This window comes from Callithrix jacchus, chromosome 1 (assembly GCF_049354715.1).
Source record: "Callithrix jacchus isolate 240 chromosome 1, calJac240_pri, whole genome shotgun sequence".
Classification (NCBI taxonomy): Eukaryota; Metazoa; Chordata; class Mammalia; order Primates; family Cebidae; genus Callithrix; species Callithrix jacchus.
In genome coordinates this window covers 146,932,063-146,956,317 of record NC_133502.1, presented here as the reverse complement: position 1 = coordinate 146,956,317, position 24,255 = coordinate 146,932,063, and the positions used below count along the sequence as shown (strand labels likewise).

Genomic DNA, 24,255 nt, shown 5'->3' with positions numbered 1-24,255 from the left:
CAGACACTGTCACAGAAGGACAGGCTCTTCCCAGAGCTAGAGAGAGATACAGGGACTCACCTCTATCACTGTAGTCATCTACAAGGATCACTTCTTCCAGCAGGATATCCGGGGATGTCTCAAGGACACTGTAAACTGTCCGAAGGAGAGTTGACCAGGCTTCATTATAAAATGCTATGATAACAGATGTCCTGGGCAAATTATCGTAATCATATTTCTTCTCTTTGCACCTGCAAATACAGTGCAACTTCAGGAACTAAGAACCTAGCCCAGGCTGACACTGGGGAGGGAGCGACAAAGGGAACATAGGTCATGGTCCCCTGGGGAAGGGAACATAATCCGCTGAAGGATCTTCCAGAGCTCCCCTTGTGGCACTAGGAGCCCCAGCAGACTCCAAGAAAGGTCCTAACCATGACCCCCACGTAGCTTTTACTGTGGGATACTGTTTTAAGCTGTAAAGCAACTTTCAAATTTGAGCGACATACAAACCAGGCAGAATAAGCAGGAAGGAAACTGGCACTTCTTCCTTCCCCATTGCCCTCCTCTCTGGTCACTCGGCCACAATCCCACTCCCAGGCCTTGGCTCAGACTGTTCCCTCTACTGGGAATGCCCTTCCTCCCTTCTCTACTTGGCAAACTCCTTGTCCTCTTTCAACAACAGCTGAGGTCTGTTATCTGTGAACTGCCTGGGACCACCTACCTCAGGCAGTTGATGGCTCCTCAATGCTCCTCCAGCACCTGGCCCACCTCCACCTCGGCATGTGCCACTCATAGTATTTTGGTATTCAAGTACCACTGTACCACTCCCTACCTTCTTCCAACATCCACTTCTGTATAGGCTTAGCAAAGGTGGTGCCCCAAATACATAAACTAGAATTGTGGCTAAGACCTATGAACACTCCAGGAAGGACTCTGCAGAGGACACTGGTTACCTCCCCAGTATCCCTGCTGCCACCCGCCCTGCAAGATGTGGCAGCTGTGTGGCAGGGTGGGGCTGAGCCCACCCAGCTGCAGCAGTGGGCCTGACTGGCAGTGATTAGAACCAATAAGCTCCCTCTTTGTTTAGCAATTTGCTGTCACTTTGAACTGAAGGTTGACTGGTTGACACAGAATTCTATCCTGAGTGACTGATGACAAATTCCCAATGTCACAGGACTGACTAAGGGGCAGTGCCTGGAGACTGTCAGTGGGAAGTAGCTAAGGGCAAGGTGCGAGAAGGACACCATGGGGATACCAGAAGGACCAGAGTTTGAATGCTGGGGGCTGGCCAAAGGCTAGACCAAGGGATCAGCTAGATATTCAAGAAGGGGGTTAAATGCTGGAGAGCAGCCAGGGTCCCTGGATAGCTAAGGCAAGGCCTTCCCCAGACAAGCTCAGGGACAGATCAAAGAGGACAGGAGAAAAGATACCAAACCAGGCAGGAGGAAAAGGGTAAGTGACATCTGCTGTCTACCACAAACCAGCATTGTGCCACTGGGCCCTTTATTAGTCAGTCACCAAACACTTCCTGAGCACGCACTGCTTGCCAGATAGGCCCGACCCCTGCTCCCATGGAGCTCACATTCAGGGGGACAATAATCAAGTAAACAAAAAAGTGATCGGGCTATGGAAAATGGAAAGGAGGGTAATAAAAAAGAACAACTTTGAAACTATGAAAGTGAAAAAGAGGGCCAGGCACAGTGACTCATGCCTGTAATCCCAGCACTTTGGGAGGCGGAGGCAGGTAGATCATGAGGTCAGGAGTTCAAGACTGGCCTGGCCAAGATGGTGAAACGCTGTCTCTACTAAAAATACAAAAATTAGCTGGGTGCGGTACCACACACCTATAATCCCAGCTATGTGGGAGGCTGAGGCAGAGAATGGCTTAAACCCAGGAGGCAGAGGTTGCAGTGAGCCAAGATTGCACCACTGCACTCCAGCCTGGGCAACAGTGCAAGATTTTGTCTAAAAAAAAAAGTGATAAAAAGAGGAGTGGGGAATGGGAAGGAGAGCAACTACAGGGCAGGTGAGCTGGGAGGGGCGCTTGGAAGAGGTATTTAGGCATTTAGGATGACTTGAATGATGAGGGACCCAGCCCCAGGAAAAGTCAGAGAAGAGCCCTTAGCATACAAAAGTATTTGTTTTTTCTTCTTTTATTTTACGATTAGAAATTTCAACATTAAAAAAGCAGAACAAGGCCAGGTGCAATCACTGACGCCTGTAATCTCAGCACTTTCAGAGGCTGAGGCAGGTGGATCACTTGAGGCCAAGAGTTCGAGACCAGCCTGATCAACATGGTGAAACCCCATCTTTACTAAAAATACAAAAATTAGCCAGATGTGGTGGCACGTGTCTGTAATCCCAGCTACTCGGGAGGCTGAAGCATGAGAATCACTTGAACCCCAGGAGGTATAAGTGGCAGTGAGCCAAGACTGTGCCACTGCACGCCAGCCTAGACAACAGATCAAGACTCTATCTCAAAAAAAAAAAAAGTAGAACAAATGAAAAACTGCTGGGTACCCTTTGCCTAGTGACAACAATTCTCAACTCATGGTCAATCTATCCTGATTCATCTATGTCAACACCACTCCCTCTGCCCCAGATTCTCTCTAAAGAAAATCCAGCATATTGTAGCCTCCAAAAATAGTTCAGTATGTATCTCTCACAGGTAAGGACTCTTTTTTTAATAAGCATAGTTTCCTTGTCATTCCTTAGAAGTGACCTTAGTGCTCCAGTCTATAGTATTTCAACAAAGTTAAGCAGCCCTGGGTTGGAAGACACAATATTCTTTAATGAACCGATAAGAAGAGATACCATCTTGCATCAGTCAAAATGGCCATTATTAAAAAGTCAAAAAACAACAGATACTGGTGAGGTTGTGGAGAAAGAGGAATGCTTTTACACTGTTGGTGGGAGTGTAAATTAGTTCAACCATTGTGGAAGGCAGTGTGGCAATTCCTCAAGGACCTAGAGGCAGAAATACCATTTGACCCAACAATCCCATTACTGGGTATACACCCAAAGGAATATAAATCATTCTGTTACAAAGATACACGCACACATATGTTCACTGCAGTACTGTTCACAATAGCAAAGACATGAAATCAACCTAAATGCCTATCAATGACAGACTGAATAAAGAAAATGTGGTATATATACACCATGGAATACCATGCAGCCATAAAGAGAATGAGATTAAGTCCTTTGCAGGGACACGGATAGAACTGGAAGCCATCATCCTCAGCAAACTATGGCAAGAACAGAAAACCAAATACCACATGTTCTCACTTATAAGTGAGGGCTGAATTATGAGAACACATGGATATATGGAGGAGGACAACACACACTGGGGCCTGTCAGAGGTGGGGGTGGGAGGAGGAAGAACATCAGGAAGAATAGCAAATGCATGCAGGGCTTAATACCTAGGTGATGCGATGATCTGTGCAGCAAACCACCATGGCACATGTTTACCTATGTAACAAACATGTACAACCTGCACAGGTGCCCATGAACTTTAAAGTTGGGAGGAAAAAAAGCCAAGTGCTGCATAACGGTAAGATGCACTGATTTTTAAGACACATGCTAATTTTAGAAATGATGAAATATGGGGAAAAATATGCCTCTGAATTGATGACATGTAGTACTTCATTTTACCTTCAAAACCACTTCCTATGTTCACCGCTCCCACGTTAAAGGCTAAGAAAGGCAGAGTGACTTGGTTGGTTCACAGAGCACCTGCTAGTGTGTACTGGGCTGAGATCTCTGTGTCCAGGGATCTTGTTGCAAGGTTCTGGTTTGTTCCTTCTATCCCACAGGAGGCTCAGGTGGGCCATCTGAATCTAAAGATCCCTGTATCACATCTCCCCACCTGGCCCTCCCTCCTACCAAGACAAGGACAATTTCTCTTCTCCCTTTTGGGGTCTAGGGTCCTCTTCCCTGGAATGAGTTCCATGTGCCTCTTCCTAATGCCAGGACCACTTCTACAGCATGTTCCAAGGCTGCCTGGCAGTGGCCTTGCTCTGCTGTCACTGGGATGGTTTCCCTTTAGCTGTGAACAGGATTATCTAAGAATCTCTGATAGGGGCTGGCTCTTCTCAGCCAGCTTTATATACTCATCCCTGCTGCATCTGGAGGCCCTGATCTGGGCACTTGAGAAGAGACCAACCCAGGCTAGAAGCATGAAAGCTCTGATGTCGTGAAGCCACTGGGCATCCCCACCAGCACCTAGCCAGCCAGAAGCCGAATCCCCAGACACCATAGGCTTTCAACTCATGTAAGTAGTTAACTTAGCATTGACCCCATGGAAGGCTTTGTGCTCCAGAGAAGGGAGTCTGGTCCACAATCAAGGGGAGGAGAATGTGGCTCCATCTCTTGGACAGAGGCTATCAAAGAATTTGCAGATATATTTTAAAACCACCACACATGCCGAGCGCGGTGGCTCATGCCTGTAATCCCAGCACTTTGGGAGGCTGAGGCAGGTGGATTGCTTGAGGTCAGGAGTTCGAGACCAGGCTGGCCAGCCCTGTCTTTAAAAAAAAAAAAAATATATATATATATATATTTATATATATATATATATATATTTATATATATATATTAAATATATATATATAAATATATATATTAAAAAATATATATAAATATATATATATTAAAATATATATATATATAAATATATTAAAATATATATATATTAAAAATATATATATATTTTTTTTTAAAAAAAAAAAAAAACAAAAAGAAACCATACATGAAAAGCAGGAGAAACACTGTGTGACTTCCAAGACTAGATCATGAAACGCTGAGGTTTCCTATTTGTTTCCTCAATGGAATGTATCATCCATTCTGGAGAAAGCTGGCTGCCATGTTGTGAGGATACTCAAGCAGCCCTATGGAGGAGTCTATGTGGCAAGCAACTGAGGCTTCCTGCCAACAGCCATTGCAATCTTTCCGGCCACGTGAATGAGCCATTTTGGAAGCAGAACCTCCAGCCCCACCCAATTATGCCTTCAGGGGATCAAAGTTCCAAGTGACAGCTTGGCTATAATCTCAAGAGATATTCCAAGCCAGAACCACCCAGCTAAGCAACTCCTAAATTCCTAGTTCATAGAAACTATGTGAAATAATAAGTGTTTATTGTTATTTTAAGCCACTAAACTTTGTGGTAATACATACTATGAAATAAATCACAAGGAAAGTATCTGACAGACCCAAACTGAGACATATTTTATAAACCAATGGGCCTTTACTCTTTAAAAATGTCGATGTCACAAGAGACCATGAGAGGCTGAGGAAATGTTACCAACTGAGGGAGGCCAAAGAAGTACCACAACGGGCTGACTAAAATGTCACACCTGATTCTTGCTTACATACTGAATTAGGATGAAAAAATCTCACTGTAAAAGTGGGGACAGCTATAGACATCCAACATTTGATATTACATCACAGTAGCATTAGCATGAAAGGATGCCCTTGCTCTTTGAAAACACATGCTGAAAGTAGTGACAGGTAAAGAACTGTTATTTCCGTAACTTCCTCTCAAATGTGTATAATATTACAGCAGACATACAGAAAGAGAAAAAAAAGTAAATGGGCCAAAACAATAATGGGTGGATCTAGGTGGAGGATTTATAGAAGTTTGTTAGGGTAGACTCACAAATTTTCTCCAGGTTTAAATTTTTCCAAAATAAAACTTTAATATAAAAAGAAGAAAAAAAGGTCCAATGTTGTGAAGGACATACCCAAACACCAAGCCCGTTCTGATCCACAGCTATGTATCCAATCTTAGTGGCCCCTACAAATGCCCTCCCCAAGTCTCATTATTTCTCATATCTACCAAAACATCCCCCCTCCAACAAGTACATGCTATAGAAAATGGAAAACATATGTGTGTGTATATATGATAAAAGTATTAATAAGTGTGAGTTGATTATTAAGCCCCTGAGTACTAGACAGGATGCAGAGAAAAGCTAGATTGTGTTGAGTTATAGCCCACCAGGAGCCTCAGAAAGAATTAACCAAGAGACCGGGTGTGGTGGCTCACACTTGTAATCTCAGCATTTTGAGGGGCCAAGGCGGGACGATTGCTTGAGCCCAGGAATTGGAGACCAGCCTGGGCAACATGGCAAAAACCTGTCTCTACCAAAAATACAACAATTAGCTGGACATGATGGCACAGAAATGTAGTCCCAGCTACTCAGGAGGCTGAGGTGGAAGGATGGTTTGAGCCAGGGAGTGGGGGGGTTGCAGTGAACTGATAGCGCACCATTGCACTCCAGCCTGGGCGACAGGGCCAGACCCTGTCTCAAAAAACAAAAAAAGACACACAAAAAATTAATTGCTTACACTACATGAAAAGTGTTTTTGTGAAACGTGAAATAAAGATTTTTTTCTTAAGATGCCCCTAAAACTTCATTTCAAACACGCACTAAGTTCAAAGAGAAGTAGGTGACAATAAGGACGGTGAAGTGAGGTTTTCAAAGTGAAGTGCATTCAATGTAAAGAACTATCCTGGCCGGGCGTGGTGGCTCACACCTGTAATCCAAGCACTGTGGAGGCCAAGGCAGGCGGATCACCTGAGGTCGGGAGTTCAAGACCAGCCTGACCAACATGGTGAAACCCCATCTTTAAAAAAAAAGAACTATCCTTTAGTCTGAAATCACATCCCTACTATTTGGGATTCAAATGTATTTACTCTCTGTTTGACCAGAGTTGGAACCATATGTCAGCCCTGCTTTGTTTTTTGTTGTTTTCAATAGGTTTTCACTAAAACCAGTGGCCTTGGGCCACCATTCTAGAATGTCTAGGTGGGCTCTTCGTGTTATCTAAATCACAAGAAGGCTGGGTGCCGGTTTCTCACTTAGCATTCAGAGCTTTAAAATGTTCCTCTTTTCTTTGATCTCGTATCAATATACACAAACATTTCTTGCCAAGTAATAATTAGAATATCCTGAAGGAGGCTTGTTTTAAAATGTTTTCTTTGTAACATTATTTATAATAGCAAAAAGCTGTAAACAATTTCAATGTCCAACAAGAAGAAAATATAGTATAGTATGACTGCATGAATAAATCATGGCCATGTATTTTCAGCACGCCTTGAACTTTACCTGGTGATGACACTGTCCTTTGTTGAGTGCTTACTACATCAGAGGAACCATGTAAAACAACAAATCAACATCTGTTAGAGAATACTTAACGATAAAGGAGAATGGTCACACTACAACATTAAATCAAAAAGGCAGGGTAGAAATCTACAAATAGCCAATTCTAGAAACAACAATGTGTATGTGAGTGTGTTCACACAAAAACAATAAATAGAAAGAAATACATCAAAACGTTATCAATGATGATCTCTAAGAAGTGAGATTATTGCTGATTCTTATTTAATTTTTATATTTTTATGCATTCTAAAATTGTCCTACAATGAACATCGATAATTTTTATAATCACAGGAAATACTATTTTTAAAAGATTAGATCATATTTCCTTAGTTCCTCACAGCAAATGCCTTCATTGAGCAATAATTTCATACTCTGCCCTTTCTCTTTTTCTTGTCCTGGTATAGCTTCTGTTTCTTTTTTGAAATCATCTCCTGCCAGGCGCGGTGGCTCATGCCAGTAATTCCAGCACTTTGGGAGGCCGAGGCAGGCGGATTGCCTGAGCTCAGGAGTTCGAGACCAGCCTGGGCAACATAGTGAAACCCTGTCTCTACTAAATATAAAAAATTAGCTGGGTGTGATGGTGTGTGCCTGTAATCCCAACTACTCGAGGAGCTGAGGCAATAGAATCACTTGAACCTGGGAGGCAGAGGTTGCAATGATCCGAGATTGTGCCACTGCACTCCAGCCTGGGTGACAGAGTAAGACTCTGTCTCCAAAAAAAAGGGAATCTCCTAAAGGCATTCTCTTTTATAAGGTTCAACACCAATGCTCCTTGACTTACAGTGGGGTTACAGCCTAATAAACTCATCATAAGTTGAAAATATTCTAAGTTGAAAACGCATTTAATATACCTAACCTACTGAACATCACAGCTCAGCCTAGCCTGTTTTAAATATGCTCAGAACACATCCAGTAGTCTACAGTTGGGCAAAATCATCTAACACAAACCTACTGTATAAAAAAGTACTGGATGTCTCATATAATTTATTGAATATGTACCAAAAGTGAAAACCAGAATGGTTGCGTGGGTACTCTGAGAGAGTTGGAAAATCATAAGTCAAACCATCTTAAATTGGAGATCGTCTGTATATCTTTTTGAAATGTCTCTAAGTTTGCTTCCAGAAAAAACACTTTCTCCTTTTCCAGACTGATAAAAATCTACGCATCCTTTGATCATACAAAGATAGCTATGTATCACTTCAGAGTTCCAAATTTGCCTTGAGGACAAAAGGAAGCTCAGAACTGGATTTAATGCCACATCACAGTATGTAATCATTTCCTTAAGTTTCTGGTATATTGCATGTGCTTTTTAAGAGCAGAAGCTGAGCTGTGTTTGTCTCTGCGTTTTCAGCGTGCCTTGCACTTTACTCGGTAATAACAGTACTGTTTGTTGAGTGCTTACTACTACACGAGAGGCACCATATAAGCATTTTATACAAATTACTTCATGTAGCCTTTGTAACAACCCCACTGGGTAGGGACTATAATAATCTCTGCTAGTAGAATATTTATTTATGTATTATATGGATGTGAATTAATTAATGGATTCAATAAATGCATCTTGAACTTTTTTTTTTTTTACCCAGGCTGAAGTGCAGTGGTGGGATCTTGGCTCACTGCACCCTCCACCTCCCAGGTTCAAGCAATTCTCCTGCCTCAACCTCCCAAGTAGCTGGGATTACAGGCGACCACCACCATGCCTGGCTAATTTTTGTATTTTTAGTAGAGACGGGGTTTTGCCATGTTGGCCAGACTGGCCTCGAACTCCTGACCTCAAGTGATCTTCCTGACTCGGCCTCCCAAAGTTCTGGGATTACAGGCATGACCCACTGTGCCTGGCCCCTCCTGATCTTCTTTTATATTTATATTAAGGTTATTACATAAATGTCTTTTTTTAAAGAAATCAACTCATATCCTCTGTAGAACATGCTAAGGAGATCGTAATGTACATTTTTGTGTCTTACTTGACTAGAATCCTTTCTCCTTTCTTCATTGTACTGCACCTTGATTTCTCTTTCAAGAGCCTACCTTTTTCAACTCTCAGTCAATGTGGTTTGGAGGGCTGAGGATACACAAGCACCTGCATATACATACACAGACACGCAGACACACATACACACAGACACACACCCCTACCCCTGGGAAGGTTACACGCCTCAGGCCTGACCAGTCAATAGTTTCCTAATGACATCATTTGAGACCCTGAATCCAGGGTCCAGAATAACCTGAACCCAGTGCTCATCCCGGACTTTTCCGTAACAGAAGCCAATATATTTTCTTCTATATTTAAGTCAGTTTGCATTGGGCTTTCAGTCACTTTCAACAAAAAGAATCCTGACTAGTATAGAAAATAATTATTTTTATTATTATTATTATTATTTACTTTTTTTTTTAGGGAGGGAAGGAGGAAGGGAGGAAGGCAGGAAGGGAGGGAAGGAGGAAGGGAGGGAGGAAGGAAGGGATGAAGGAAGGAAGGAAGGGAGGAAGGGGGGAGGGAGAGAGGGAGGGAGGGAGGGAGGGAGGGAAGGAGGGAGGGAGGGAGGGAGGGAGGGAAGGAGGGAGGGAGGAAGGGAGGGAGGGAAGGGAAGGAAGGAAATCAAGCAATGAGAGAGACATTGCCGACCTGGATCTAGAGGTTTACAAGTTGATTTCTTTTTTTGAGAGAAGGAAAGAAGAAAAAAAATGAGTAAAGGAGAGAAAGAAAGAGGAAGAGAGGGAGGGTGAACGGAAATATTGCTTTATTCTGAAAAAAAAAATGGGTATTAATAATGGCCAATCAATGTTTCATTTAAACCTATGGGTAGGTGTGATGTGGTATTGACAAGAATGTATATTTTGTGTATTTGACGTGGAGAGCTCTATAAATATTTATTAAGTTTACTTGTTCCGGATCTGGGTTCGAGTCCTTGATATCCTTATTAATTTTCTGTCTCATTGAATCTAAGTCTCTATGTATCTGGGTGTTAGGATCGTTAGCTCTTGTTGTTGCATTGATCCTTTTACCACTATATCTTTGCTGCTTTAAAATCTATTTTATCCGATACGAGAATTGCAACTCCTGCTTTTTATTTATTTATTTATTTGTTTATTTTTGCTCTCCATTTGGTTGGTAAATCTTTCTCCATTCCTTTGTTTTGAGTCTTTGTGTATCCTTGCATGTGAAACAGGTCTGGATGTAACATGCCATTGGGTTTTGGCTGTGTCTTTTGATTGGGGGATTTAGTCGATTTAAATTTAGGGTTACTGCCATTTGATGTTAACTGGCTGTTTGATCCATTCGTTGATGTAAATTCTTCTTTATGTCGGTGCTCTTTACTTTTTGGTATATTTTTAGTAAGGCTAATACTGGTTGTTTCTTTCTGTATGTAATGCCTCTTTCAGAAGCTCTTGCAAAGCAGGCCTGGTGGTAATAAAATCTCTGAGTACTTGCTTGTTCATAAAAGATTTTATTTTTCCTTCAGTTGTGAAGCTTAGTTTGGCTGGTTATGAAATTCTGGGCTGAAGGTTCTGTTCTTTGAGGATGTTGAATATTGGCCCCCACTCTCTTCTGGTTTGTAGAGTTTCTGCTGAGAGATCTGCTGTAAGTCTGATAGGCTTGCCTTTGTGGGTAACCTGACCTTTCTCTCTGGCTGCCCTTAGTATTTTCTCCTTCGTTTCAACCCTGTTGAATCTAACAATTATGTGCTTTGGGGTTGCTGTTCTTGAGAAATATCTTTGTGGTGTTCTCTGTATTACCTGGGGTTGAATATTGACCTGCTTTGCTACTTTAGGAAAATTTTCCTGAATAATATCCTGAAGGATATTTTCCAGCTTGGATTCATTCTCTCCGTTGCATTCAGGCACACCTATCAAACGTAAATTTGGTCTTTTCACATAGTCCCACATTTCTTGGAGACTTTTTATCCTTTTATCTCTAATCTTGTCTTCTTGTTTTCTTTCATTAAGTTGGACTTTGACCTCTGATATCCTTTCTTCTGCTTGAACAATTTGAGTGTTTAAACCTGTGCATACTTCTCGGAGTTCCTGTATTGTACTCTTCAGTTCCATTCATTCACTTATATTCCTCTCTAAGTTGTCTATTCTCAATAGGATTTCATCAAACCTTTTTTCAAAGTTCCTAGTTTCTTTATGTTGGGCTACAACATGTTCTTTTAACTCACAGAAGTTTCTTATTATCCATTCCCTGAAGAGTGATTCTGTTATTGGGATGCACTCGTTCTCCATCAAGCCTTGTTCCATTGTCGACGTGGAACTGTGATCATCTTTAGAGGGAGAGGCGTTCTGATTTTGAGTATTCTCAGCCTTTTTACGCTGGTTTCTTCCCATCATTGTAAATTTATCCTCCTGTCGTCTTTGAAATTACCTACTTTCAGATTAGGTCTCTTGAGTGGACGTCCAAGTTGTTAGTTCCCAGGGCCAGAACGCGGCCTTAAGACTGATGGTCCTTTTCTGCCCAGGATTCTCCTGTCTGGCTTCCTTCTTGTGTCCGTAATGGGAGACTCTGCCTTCCTGGGGCTCCAAACCTCGGTCAGAAGGGGAACCAGTCTCGTTTACTCTGCGCCTAGAGCTGCCGCGCTAAGGTGCTGTCACAGCCTCTGCGCCAGCCTCAGGAGTCATGCTGGGGACCCGTGTGGGTCCTCCAAACCTTGGCCAGAAGGGGAGCCGGCCCTGTTTACTCTGCTCCGAGAGCTGCCACGCCGAGGTGCTGGCGAAACCGCTGCACCGGCCACAAGAGTCACGCTGGCGACCTGTGTGGTTCCTCCACTGGGGATCTTCTGCTCCATGAGTGACCAGAATTTGTCTGAAAGTGTGGCGTCCTCTAGTCCTCTGCGCTTTGACTGAGAGCTGCAATCCCGAGCTGTTATCAATCGGCCATCTTGGATCATTCTCCAGAAAATAATTATTTTTAAAAAGTGAATATAGACTTCTACTTCTGGTAACACGGAAGACTAAGATGTCTAGGGAAACCTTCCTGGTATATACACCCAAAAAAATTTTGATAAAGTTTTAAAAAAATCTTTTGGCCGGGTGCTATGGCTCATGCCTGTAATCCCAGCACTTTGGGAGGCTGAAGTGGATGGATCACCTAAGGTCAGGAGTTCGAGACTAGCCTGGCCAATATGGTGAAATCCTGTTTCTACAAAAAATACAAAAATTAGCTGGGCGTGGTGGCAGGCGCCTGTAATCTCAGCTACTAGGGAGGCTGAGGCACTTGAACCCAGGAGGCAGAGGTTGCAGTGAGCCAAGATTGTGCCATTGCATTCCAGCCTCAAAAAAAATAAAATAAAATAAATATTTTAAATATATGGCTTAGTTGACAGGAAAGTAAAAGAAGTCTTTATCATACAGGAACAACAAGCAAATACTAATCTAGATAACATAATTACCAGACATAGAATATAAAATAAGTACGCTTAATATGCTTAAATAAAAGAAGACCTCAAATGAATGACAAAGAAACAAGAATGACAGAGAGATCTGGGTCACTGTAGGCATCTCACGGCAATAGTGCAAACCAGCTGACAATGCAATAATACCTTCAAATGTCACACTACCAATGTAGAACTATATACCCAGCAAAACTTCCATGAACAAGAACAAAATAAAAACATTTTCAGATAAAGAAAACTGAGGGTTAACAACAAGAGACCTCTCTACAGCAATTAATATATGATGCATTTCAGGAAGAAGGAGAAGATTCCCAGAAAGGTCTCTGACTCAGGAAAGAATAGTGGGCAGAGGATATGGTAAACTTGTAGATAAATCTGAACAAATAATTACTGCATTTTTAGCTATCCTAATTTGTTGGTTTGAAAGCAAGATAGAATTAAAATATTGGAGCAAAATGGCATACAAATTGGGAGAGAAGATAATACCAAAGCATTCTATGGTCTATGGTCCATAGTTAATGATTAATTTTAGACTTTGTTGAGTTAAATATGTACTTTAAAATTTACCACTAAAGATTAGAAATAGATAATGTAACTGCTAAATTAGTAGAGAGAGAAAAATGGAATGAGAAAGAGGGGAAAGCCTCTATCAACCCAAAAAGCAGTAAGAAAACCAAAAAAAGCATAACAAATGAAAACATAAAATGAGATGACACTATCAAATCCAAAAGTATCAGTAAGCACAATAATTATAAGTGGATAGAACCATCTAGTTAAAAGTCAATGATTCAGTCTGGACATTTTTTTTTTTTAATGGAGTCTCACTCTGTTGCCCAGGCTGGAGTGCAGTGGTGTAATCTTGGCTCACCGCAACCTCTGGCCTCCTGGGTTCAAGCAATTCTCCTGCCTCGGCCTCCCAAGTAGCTAGGATTACAAGCACCCACCACCACACCCAGCTAATTTTTGTATTTTTAGTAGAGACGGGTTTTCACCATGTTGACCAGACAAATCTTGAACTCCTGACCTCAAGTGATCCACCTACCTCAGCCTCCCAAAGTGCTGGGATTATAGGCATGAGCCACTGAGCCTGGCCTTGATTTTTTTTTAATGACAACACAAAATCAAGCAACATACTATTCAAAGACATACCAAAAACATATGGACACAGAATGAGTGAAAGGAAAAGGTATCAGGAAAATACTAACCAAAATTGAACATGTTCTGTGGATTTGAGTACTGAATCAGGAAAGAATGCCACTCTGATGATCTCAAGATGGATTCAATAAGAATTAATTAAATATTTTGTTGGGGTAACCAAAAAAAATCAGTCTCATGCCTTAGTCCCTCCTGCAACCCTAGCAAGACATATTTTTGCTGAATTACCTGTTTAGAACTACTTTGAGGCCAGGCATGGTGGCTCATGCCTGTAATCCCAGCAGTTTGGGAGGCCAAGGTGGATGGATCACCTGAGGTCAGGAGTTTGAGACCAGCCTAGCCAACATGGTGAAACCCCATCTCTACTAAAAATACAAAAATTAGCTGGGTGTGGTGGTGCGTGCCTGTAATCCCAGCTACTTGGGAGGCTGAGACAGGAGAATGGCTTGTACCCAGGAGGTGGAGGTTGCAGTTAGCCAAGATTGTGCCATTGTACTCTAGTCTGGGTGACACAGCAAGACTATGTCAAAAAAAAAAAAAAAAAAAAAGCTACTTCGAGACTCTTTGCCATCCCAGCACCCAAATTCTGACCTGTAAACTTAGACACACTTCTGTAATTATAGTATTAACAAGCCTAAAACCAGAGCAAGTCAAGAAATACAAACACCATGCTTTCCTTGACCAATGGTTCATAGTTCTGCCCTGGTAGAGATTGGCTAGTGCTCACATGTATGGTATCCCCATAGATATACCTGGAGAAATGTCCAGACTTGAGGGTACTGTCTGTTACTCCACTCTTTCTCTTCTGCTGAATATCAGATTGCAAATGAGAATGACATTACAGTGATCATGTCAAGTTCCCTGCATTCTGTGAAAACTAAAACTTTTTTGCAAATTTTGGTACAACATTATTAGTAACCATTTCCTGTGACATACCACTCAATTGACTATGATGTCATCACTGGCTTCAACTACATTTGACCTGTTATTAATCCTTACTTTGTCTAGTTCTGGTATTCTCCACACCCTCCAAAGCACACACCCTAAACTTTTGACTCAGAAATCCACAGGCTCTAGGCCAGTAGCTTTCACCCATGGTTGCATATCAGATTCAGCCTAGGTCCCAGCCATAGAAATTCTCATTTAATTGTTCTGGGGAAGGTTCCTGGCATCAGTATCTTTTTAAAAGTTCCCTAGGGCCACAAATCCATCTATCCGCCTCCCACTTTGAGTTGCTATCGTATCAGAGTAAAAATTCCCCTTCCTTGCTGAGATGCTATTCATAATATACTACTATGCTTACTTACTTATTATACTACCTATACCTCCTAGACTTATTTATATTAATATTATGCTTCCATGCAAGGAAGTATTCCTAGTCATCATCAGCCTCCTTCTCCTCAACTCAGTGCTGCAACTAACAAAACTATACTCGAATCCACTGGCATGTAAACTATTAAATTCATAGAGGGGTCTAGGTCTATACTGGGCCTCACAGAATTACGACCAGCACTCTGAAATGTCTTTTCAGCAGTCTGGCCTTCTCCAAGAAAGCAGACACAGTGCCACACCCTGCTGACAACAGGAAGAGCCAAACCAAATGGTACCTACTCCCTGCCTCTGGTAAAAGGCACCGCAGAGCAAAGACTTTCATTTAAAACAACTGTGGGCCCATGTACATAATGATGTTGGAGTAGGTTCTCCCACACACCTAGATGTGTATTTTTCAAAACCGATTTCTCTGCCTCGAAAGGTCTAGAAAGAGGCACAGCAAAATGTTAACAATGGTTCTCCTTGAGTGGTAGGTTTCTTGGTGATTTTTAATTTTTTTTACTTGTCTGTTTCTCTGTGTATGCTAACATTTCTAGACTGAATATGCATTGCTTTTATAATTAAAATAAACATAGAAATAACTGTCCCCCAGCCCCAAAAAAAGGGAGGAAAGAGTAAAAGATCTGGATTGTGGCTCTGCCCAAGATGTGCTGTGTGACCTGAGGGTGTGACTTTTCCTCTCTGGTTGGACTAGATGCTCCCTTGGGGCCCTCCCTCCTACAACATTCAAGGACCCTCACTATCCCTCTGTTTATTAGATTCGCAGGGACCCCACACCCACACTGTGGACTCATGATCTGCTACTCGGGTTTCTCAGGCAAAATCTCAAGACTCTGATTAGCTACTGGATGCAATGTAATAAAAGTGAGACTCCAGCCAGGCGCGGTGGCTCATGCCTGTAATCCCAGCACTTTGGGAGGCCAAGGCAGGCGGATCACAAGGTCAGGAGATCGAGACCATCCTGGCCAATATGGCAAAACCCTGTCTCTACTAAAATACAAAAAATTAGCCAAGTGTGGTAGCATGTGCCTGTAGTCCCAGCTACTCAGGAGGCTGAAGCAGGGGAATCGCTTGAACCCGGGAGGTGGAGGTTGCGGGGAGCTGAGATTGCACCACTGTATGTACTCCAGCCTGGCGACAGAGCCAGACTCCGTCAAAAAAAAAAAAAAGTGAGACTCCACAAAAGGCCTTGACTCAACTGACCACTCTGAAGTTGCATTTCAAAGCCTGGCCCAACAGAGACTCACACAGCTCAAGCTCACCTTTCTCTCTGTCTGGGTAAGAATAACCCAATAGGCCTTGCTGCAGGAATTAGAGGCAGGAGGCATTCACACTCCCTTATCATGCTGGGTTTGGCTTAACTTCCCAGGGTCAATGCAACAGCAGGATCTACAAGCAAATCCTGGGAGGACACAGGGCAGCTGCGTCACCATGGAGACAGGTTACCATAAGCCCCACAGGTTGTCCACAGTGTTTCAAAGAGATATTCACAACCTGGGACAATAAAGGAAGTTGGAACCAGGAAAGAAAAACTATAACCAATCCCTGGGCGACTCTCAAAAGCAACCTCCTGAGTACATTCTTGCCAACAGGGAAAGGTGAAAAAACTAAGAATTAAGCACATAGTGTGCTCCCAGGTATTGGTGCTTTATTAATTCCTAAGCTGTGTTCTTTCCACTCACTTTTATGTAGAATTCATGGATACTGACGTTTATAAGTTTCCTATTTTGCAAATGAGGGGGAAACTAAGGCTCTGAAAGGCTAAGTAGCTTGCCAGAGATCAGAGAAAAGAGCCAAGATTTTCTCTCCCTGGGCTGAATTTAACCTGAAGCTGGGTATAACCTGAAAGTTTCCCCTGGCTTTGCCTTAATGGTGCCCTCAGGATTTCAAGAAGCTAAGCATGCCTTAGGCTGGTGAGTAGAGAAACTGCTAACAATTCCAACAAAGTTTTACTCAAAAAGATTAACAGTGAAAAATGCTTCAGGCAGAAACATTAGGTTGGGCATGAGGAGATGCCCGAAACAGGGAGGACAGCAGAAACACCGGGGCAGAGGTGGGGCATCCTCATCACACCATTCATGGTCTCTCTGGCCAAGGTACCATGGAGCAGGACCCTAGAATCCTGAGACCAGCATGGTGCCAAGTGAGCCAGGAGGGCCATAGTCCCTCCAGACCATTCCCACCACATTCCAGCCGAGAGGCCTTAGGTGGGTCACCTATCCTTTCTGAATCTATTTCCGCACCTGTAAAGCAGGAATGGCTTGGAGGGGAGAGGAGTGGCAGGTGCCTGGTGCACATAGAAGGCTGCCCCCACCAGCTCCAATGGGCACCCCCCTCTCTGAGTCCTCTTTTCCTCAAAGTCTGTAAGGAGGGGGCTCAAACATGGACTTGGAAGATCCCTGCCACCTCGAAGGAAAAGAGAGAGTCCAGGAGGCCCAGCAGCAAAGGTGGCAGCAGCCACCTGGCCTTCCTCCTGCTGCCAGTGTGTGCCTTGGCTCCTCACCTAGGCAAAGGCACAACCTGACCAGCCAGCAGCTCCAGCAGGAACTAGGCCTCTGACCACGGTGGCTCTAGTCCGGCACCACCCACGGGAGTGAGCTGGGCTGGATCACGGCCAGAAGGAGCCCTTCCCATCCCTTGCCCTTTCCGGCTTTCCTCCACCCAAAGCTCAGAAATCCAACGACCAAGGAGAGCGCCAGGAGGCTTTCTGCCGCTGAGGGGCCTTCCAGCCACCTTTCACCTCACCTGGCACACACAGATGAATGAATGGAGCCGGTTCCCACCCACCTGGAGGAATTTTCAGCTTCGCGGAGGCACTGCGAGGCGGGCAGAGTGGGATGTCCTGTGGGTGCTGGGGGGTCCTGGCCTCAAACCCATCTGCTTAGCCTTGACCCCCACCTTTTCAAGGCGGAGACGGTAACTTCTCAAGGAGAAGGGAGCAAAGAGATCACCAAGCAACAGACTTGCCAATTTCTGGGATTTTTTTCCTACTTTTGTCTTTTTTACTTTCTTGCCTCCCCGCCCCAATACGAGCCCTTACGCTAACTTCTTCGGAGAAAGATACAATAAGACGCTCCATCCTGGAGACCCAAGCCCTCCCCTGCCACTGCTCTGATGCAGAAACTGAGGCCAGGGGCTCTGAGGACGGGCTTCCTCCCCCGACCTGTGCACTCACAGCGGGTTCCAGCGCTCAGGCAGGCGGCGGTGCAGTGAGATGCGGTCGCTGAGGTAGATGTTGATCTGGTGCAGCCGCACGCTCTCCTCCTGCAGCCGCAGCTCCTCGCCCTGCAGCTGCAGCCGCACCGCCTCGCCCCGCGCTCCCAGCGCGTTCACGGCCACCGGCGGCCGTGGCAGGACCGGGTCGCGCCGCCCGCGGCTCGGGGTGCGCGGGGGTCCCGGCTCCGCAGCCCCAGCCCCGGCCCCGGCCCCGGCCCCGGCTCCGCGCCGCGCCCGCAGCACCGAGCCCAGCCCGACCAGCGCCAGAAGCACCAAGAGCACCTCCCGGCCGCGCCGCAGTCCCCGCGGGCAGCGCCGCCGCGCCGCGCGCCCCAACATGCGACCGCCAAGTGGGGCAGCGCTCAGCGCGCCCCTAGGCGGCGGCTGCGGAGTCCGGGACCCGGATCCCGGAACCGCCGCGCCGCCCCGCCCCCAGCCCGCCCCACCTGCGCACCGCCCCCTTTCTGTCCCGCAGCCCTCCAGCCCCGAGGGCAGTTCCCGGGGTGGCTCAACTCGGCTGGGTCCTCAAGAGGGCTGGCTGAGACTTGCACCTTCCTTCTTGGGCTATGGTGCATTATTAAGGAGGTGATGGTGATAAAACCCTTAGCGCCTGGCATATTGTAGGCGCTTAGTGTTAGCGGAATGCACCCTGCAGGGTGCTGTGAATTCGGCTGCCATTATCTCATTGATCTTTACACAGTCCAATAAAACAACCATCAACTAGGATTATGAGCTCCCTTTTACAGATGAGATGGAGCTGCGATGAGGTCAACAGACGCCAGGCTCTCCCACTTACTACTGCAGACCCACCCTCTGCCATTCTCTTTGGAGCCCCTGAATAGCAAACCCTTGCCTGGCTCGCCACCCATCCACAGCTGTGTTTCTTATTCCCCACTTCCCAGACACCTCCAAGAAACTGATCAAAGGAATGAACTAGCCCCTCAGAAAAACAAGCATACACAGACATCATATAATCACACATCCCAGGCCATCCATCTCTGTTAAATACTCCTGGCCTTGGCGAGAGGTTTCCTTTGAGGGGACTGAGGGAATGAGGAAGCTGCTAGGGTGCTGGAAATATTTAGCAGCGCCAAGACTGGAGTGAGGGACAAGGCTGTCTCTCCTAGGGGCAAAATATAATGGAGGACAAAAAAACTCAGTAATCAGGATAAACTCTGTAACTCCTATCTTCAGCCACTGGGGGAGGAGGAAAGTAAGGCACCTTTCTAGGTTTCTGCACATGCTGCTCCCTCTACTTGAAATGCCCTTCCTCACCTGGCAATCTTTACCCTTCCTTCAACACCCTGCCCAAAAGCTCCCTCTCTGAAGGGTTCATCTACTCCACAGTCTCTTAGGAAAATAGATTTCAAGATCAACCCTTTGTGTATTAATCAGAGTCCCATTAGATAAACTGAACCATATATTAAGTTATTACAAATAACTGGCTTGCAATGATGGAGGCTGATTAGGTGAATCTAAAATCTGCAGGGTGGGCCATCAGGAAGGGCAGGCTGGAACTCCTTGGCATTAGCTGAAGCTGCAGTCCACAAGCAGAACTTCTGATTTTTCAGGGCACCTCATTCTGCTCTAAAGGGCTTGCAATTGATTGAATCAGGCCTGCTCTGATAATCTCCTTTACCCAAAGTCAAGTGATTATAGATGTTAATCACATCTACGGAATATCTTCACATCAACAACAAGATTAGTGTTCAACGGAACAATTGGGGATGATAGCCCAGCAAAGTTAACACATCAAACTGACCATCTCTATTAGTTCCTTGGGCTGCTATAACAATGTACCAGAAACTGGGTTCCTTTAAACAGCAGATATTTGTTCTCCCACAGTTTTGGAGACTAGAAGCCTGATATGAAAGTATCAGCGGGGGCCGGGCGTGGTGGCTCACGCCTGTAATCCCAGCACTTTGGGAGGCCGAGGTAGGTGGATCACGAGGTCAAGAGATCGAAACAACATGGTGAAACCCCGTCTCTACTGAAAATACAAAAAATTAGCTGGGCATGGTGGCATGTGCCTGTAATCCCAGCTACTCAGGAGGCTGAGGCAGGAGAATTGCCTGAACCCAGGAGGCGGAGGTTGCAGTGAGCCGAGATCGCGCCGTTGCACTCCAGCCTGAGTAAAAAGAGCGAAACTCCGTCTCAAAAAAAAAGAAAAAAGAAAGTGTCAGCGGGGCCATGCTCCCTCTGAAGGCTCAGGGGAGAACTGTTCCAGCCTTTCTCTTAAGTTTCTGGTGTGCCTGGCAATCTCCGACATTCCTTGGCTTGTGGACCTGTCACGGTGATCTCTGCCTCTGCCGTCATAGGGCTTTCTCCCAGTGTGTGTGTATCTCTGTGTTTCTTCCACTCTTCTCCTACAGAGAGCAGTTATATCGGTTGAGGGCCCACTCTAATGACCTCATTTTAACTTGATTACATCTCTAAAGATTCTATTTTCAAATAAGGTCACCTTCACAGGTTCTGAGGCTTAGGTCTTCAAAGAGTTTTTTGGGGGTATACAATTCAATCCGTACCCATCATTGCACTTTGTTATAGCACTTGGTACATTGGGCTGTGTTTAATTTACACCCTGGCCTTACAACAGAAAGAATGTAAGGGATTAAAGTATGAGCTGTGGTCACCTAATGATCCTAGAGCTTGGTACAGTGTCAAACACATGGGACATGCTCATGTGTTTGCTAGATGAGGAGATGGAGATGCGCTGAGGTCAATAGACACCAGGCTATCCCACTGACTCCTGCAGGCTCACCCTCTCTGCTATACTCTTTTGAGTCCTTAAATAGCAAATTCTCAGCTGGCTCACCTTGTGATGGCTCTGTGACCTCCGAGGCTAGGTGCAAAAGGCCATGAAGGCTATACATGATAGTTCCCACCTGTAATCCCAGGCTGAGGTAGGAGGATCACTTGAAACTAGACTGGTCAAGATAGCAAGACCCCTATCTCTACAGAAAAATTTCAAAATTAGCCAGGCATGGTGGCACACGCCTATAGTGCCAGGTACTCAGGAGGCTGAAGCAGGAGGATTGTGTGAGCCCAGGAATTCAAGGTTACAGCGAACTATGATTGTGCCACTGCACTGCAGCCTGGGTGACAGAGCGAGACCCTGTTTCTATTAAACAACAACCAAAAAAGGCCACGAAGCTGCCACTTTGTTCCTGAGATGATGCTGTGAGACCTTTGACGAAGTAAGTCTAATGGAGTAGACAAATATTCAAAAGATAATTAGAATTGTGTAAAGCATTTTGAAGAAGAATTACAGGGCGCTAAAAGGGCTAAGAATAATAGAACTTGATCTAGTTTAGGAGTTTTGGAAAGCTTCTCTGATGGTAATGCTTACACAGCTATCTGAATGCAAAAGTGAAAGCAGAGATTTCAAATCATATCTTAAATTAATCCAGAACGCCCTCTGCTGGTGTCTAGTTCAAGGAAAACAATCCTTCTGCACCCCCTATAGAAGGACAGAGTGGCTGGGCATGGCGACTTACACCAGTAGTCCCAGCATTTTGGGAGGTGGAGGTGAGTGGATCACAAGGTCAGGAGTTCAAGACCAGCCTGCCCAAGATGGTGAAACCCCGTCTCTGCTAAAAATACAAAAACTAGCTGAGCATGTTGGCCAGGGCCTATAATCCCAGCTACTTGGGAGGCTGAGGCAGAAAATTGCTTGAACCTGGGAGGTGGAGGTTGCCGTGAGCCAAGATCATGCCACTGCACTCCAGCCTGGAGACAGAGCAAGACTCCGTCTCAAAAAAAAAAAAAAAAAACGATAGAATGTAAGCTATATTGTTGTTGTTGTTTTACTATGGGAAGTTGGTCCAAAGCTTTTTTTATCAAATATTCTCAAGGAGACAAGAAACCCAGAAAGTTTAAAAAGCACAAATCTGGTCCAATTCTCTCATTTGACAAATGCGGAGTCTGAGATACAGTGAGGGGAGAGGACCTTGAACTTGGCGGCTCAGGGAGAGGTAGAATCTAACTTGCTGTTGTCTTTATCATGCAGCCTCTGGCTACTGGTATCCCCAGAGGAAATCTCCCCCAGGTTCCAGCGGGGGAGGGGTTTTGGGATGAACCATGCAGCAGTTCCCACTCAGGACAACCTGCTGCTAATATTAGGCTCCAGGGAAGTAGCTCCACCCACAGTGCTCAGGACCCCTCCTGCTTCTCACACAGAATAGAGTCTGCTGGTTGGTGCCAGAAAGCGGGTGTGATAGGTAGGCCTGGACCTGAGCCCTTTGGCCTCTGTTCAGACACCCAGCACATTTAAGATCTACGGTCAGATTAGAAAACAGACAAGGATTACAATTCATAATGTCTTGGATCAGCTTGCCAAATTGGAACGCTTCTTAATAGAGGTTCAGATGCAGAGAAAAGAGCAATAGAATTAGGCCTTACCAGACATGGGCTCAAGCCCCAGGTAATAGAAAAAAGCTGTTTACTGAACACTGTGTGCTGTAAACTGCTGGACTTCGTCGTGTAGTTTCTCATTTCACTCCGTTATAAGTAAAATTTTCAGTGCCACAAAACAAATAGCACTCGAATACAAATTTCCCCAGCAAGGCAATTTACTTTTTTTTTCTTTGCAAAATACTGACTTTTATTTTGGATCTGATTATTTTTGAGGAAAATAAAAGACCATGAGTATTGATAAATAATGCTTTTGAGTTCATTTTTAAGCAATCTGTACTTGAGAGCCAGAATAGTGATGCATTTAAAAGATTAGGTTCTTTCATAAAATGATGCAGGTTTTAATTTATTTCTTCTATTTACCAGTTGTATGATCAAAGAAATGCTGTTTTCTCTAAGTCTCAATTTTTCCCTCTTTCTATTGTGGATAACAACAGTACCAATCTCATAATCATGTTGTATAAATAAAATCAGATACTGTTTATAATACATTTAGCATAGTGTTCACCCTATATGTAAAAGATGCTCAAAAAATGGTAGTCATTATTTATTATTATTATTACCTCATTGCAAAGTCATAAGGATTAAATAAAATGATACATCAAATTGCTTGACATACTTCTAGAGAGATGGAATGTGGTTAATAAAGATTGCCTCCATTATGGCTACCACAGATCTCTTATCCTGTAACTGTTCCAAAGTTGGTGACTATACTGCCATCCCCTAAAGTTCCCTCTTTTCCCTCCTTCCTTTGTTTACTTCAGTGCCAGTCAAATAACAGGGTTCCATAGATGTTTAATTAGCTTCCCGTTTCCCTTTTGCTCTGTTTCCAATCATGTCTCACAAGTTAAGACCTTCCTTTTTCCCACACTGATACAAATTCATGCAGTACCATGGACCTAGCTTTGAGTTGTAGCACCACTCTTGTTAGCTAGGCAACCTCGTGCAAATTACTTCCATTTCTGGATTTCAGATGTTTTTCATGTAAACCACATAGATAGAAAAAGGTAAACTCCGGGTTCCTGTCCGAGACCCACTGACTCTCACACTCTTTTTTGTCATGGTCTTAGGGATGCTACGTAGTACAGAAGGCCAGGACTTAGAGACCTAGTATTTGTAGTAAATATAAACACTGGACATGAGGAGGGGACATTCTTAACAGTGGCATTTCAATATTTTTACCTAGTGTGATATTTGAGGAGTGTTGAGACCCTGGGGTTACACTGTCAAAATTTGGTGGTATGAAAATAATTCTCAGCTTTGCCAAAAGGACAAGCATGTAAATCTAAGTACGAAGTATTTAAAACCTGACCACATGTCGTACAGAGTGATATCCAACCTGTGTCTGTGTGGCCATCTTTGCCCCAAAAAGGCTAATTCTATTTTACATGAGACGTAATTCTGAAGGCAATTTACTGCTATAGAAGGGTGTGGCTCACAGATGGAACAATGGCAAGCACACACCTGGACAAGGGAGTGAAAGGAGTACTTACTCCTGACAGAGGTTGCCCCTACTTCCATGTTGCTCCTCTATTGGCTAGGATTAGACTGCATGCTCTAGACTAATACTGATTGGCTATTTTAAAGAGAGCAGAGGTACGAGCCGGAGC

General features: G+C 44.3%; 1 protein-coding gene across 2 annotated transcripts in view; it reads right to left on the bottom strand.

Annotated features, from left to right (window-relative positions):
- The window catches only part of GALNT12 (polypeptide N-acetylgalactosaminyltransferase 12), a 43,277-nt gene extending 24,650 nt beyond the window's left edge, over positions 1 to 18,627 (bottom strand). For both annotated transcript variants that reach the window (XM_002743144.5, XM_054258232.2), the window contains exons 1-2: positions 18,192 to 18,627; positions 61 to 230 (exon numbers count right to left, since the gene is read on the bottom strand). In XM_002743144.5, coding sequence (XP_002743190.5) covers positions 61 to 230; positions 18,192 to 18,571 — 550 coding nt within the window. In that variant the 5' untranslated portion in view covers positions 18,572 to 18,627. The remainder of the gene's footprint in view (positions 1 to 60; positions 231 to 18,191) is intronic.
- Between the last annotated feature and the right edge of the window lie 5,628 nt (positions 18,628 to 24,255).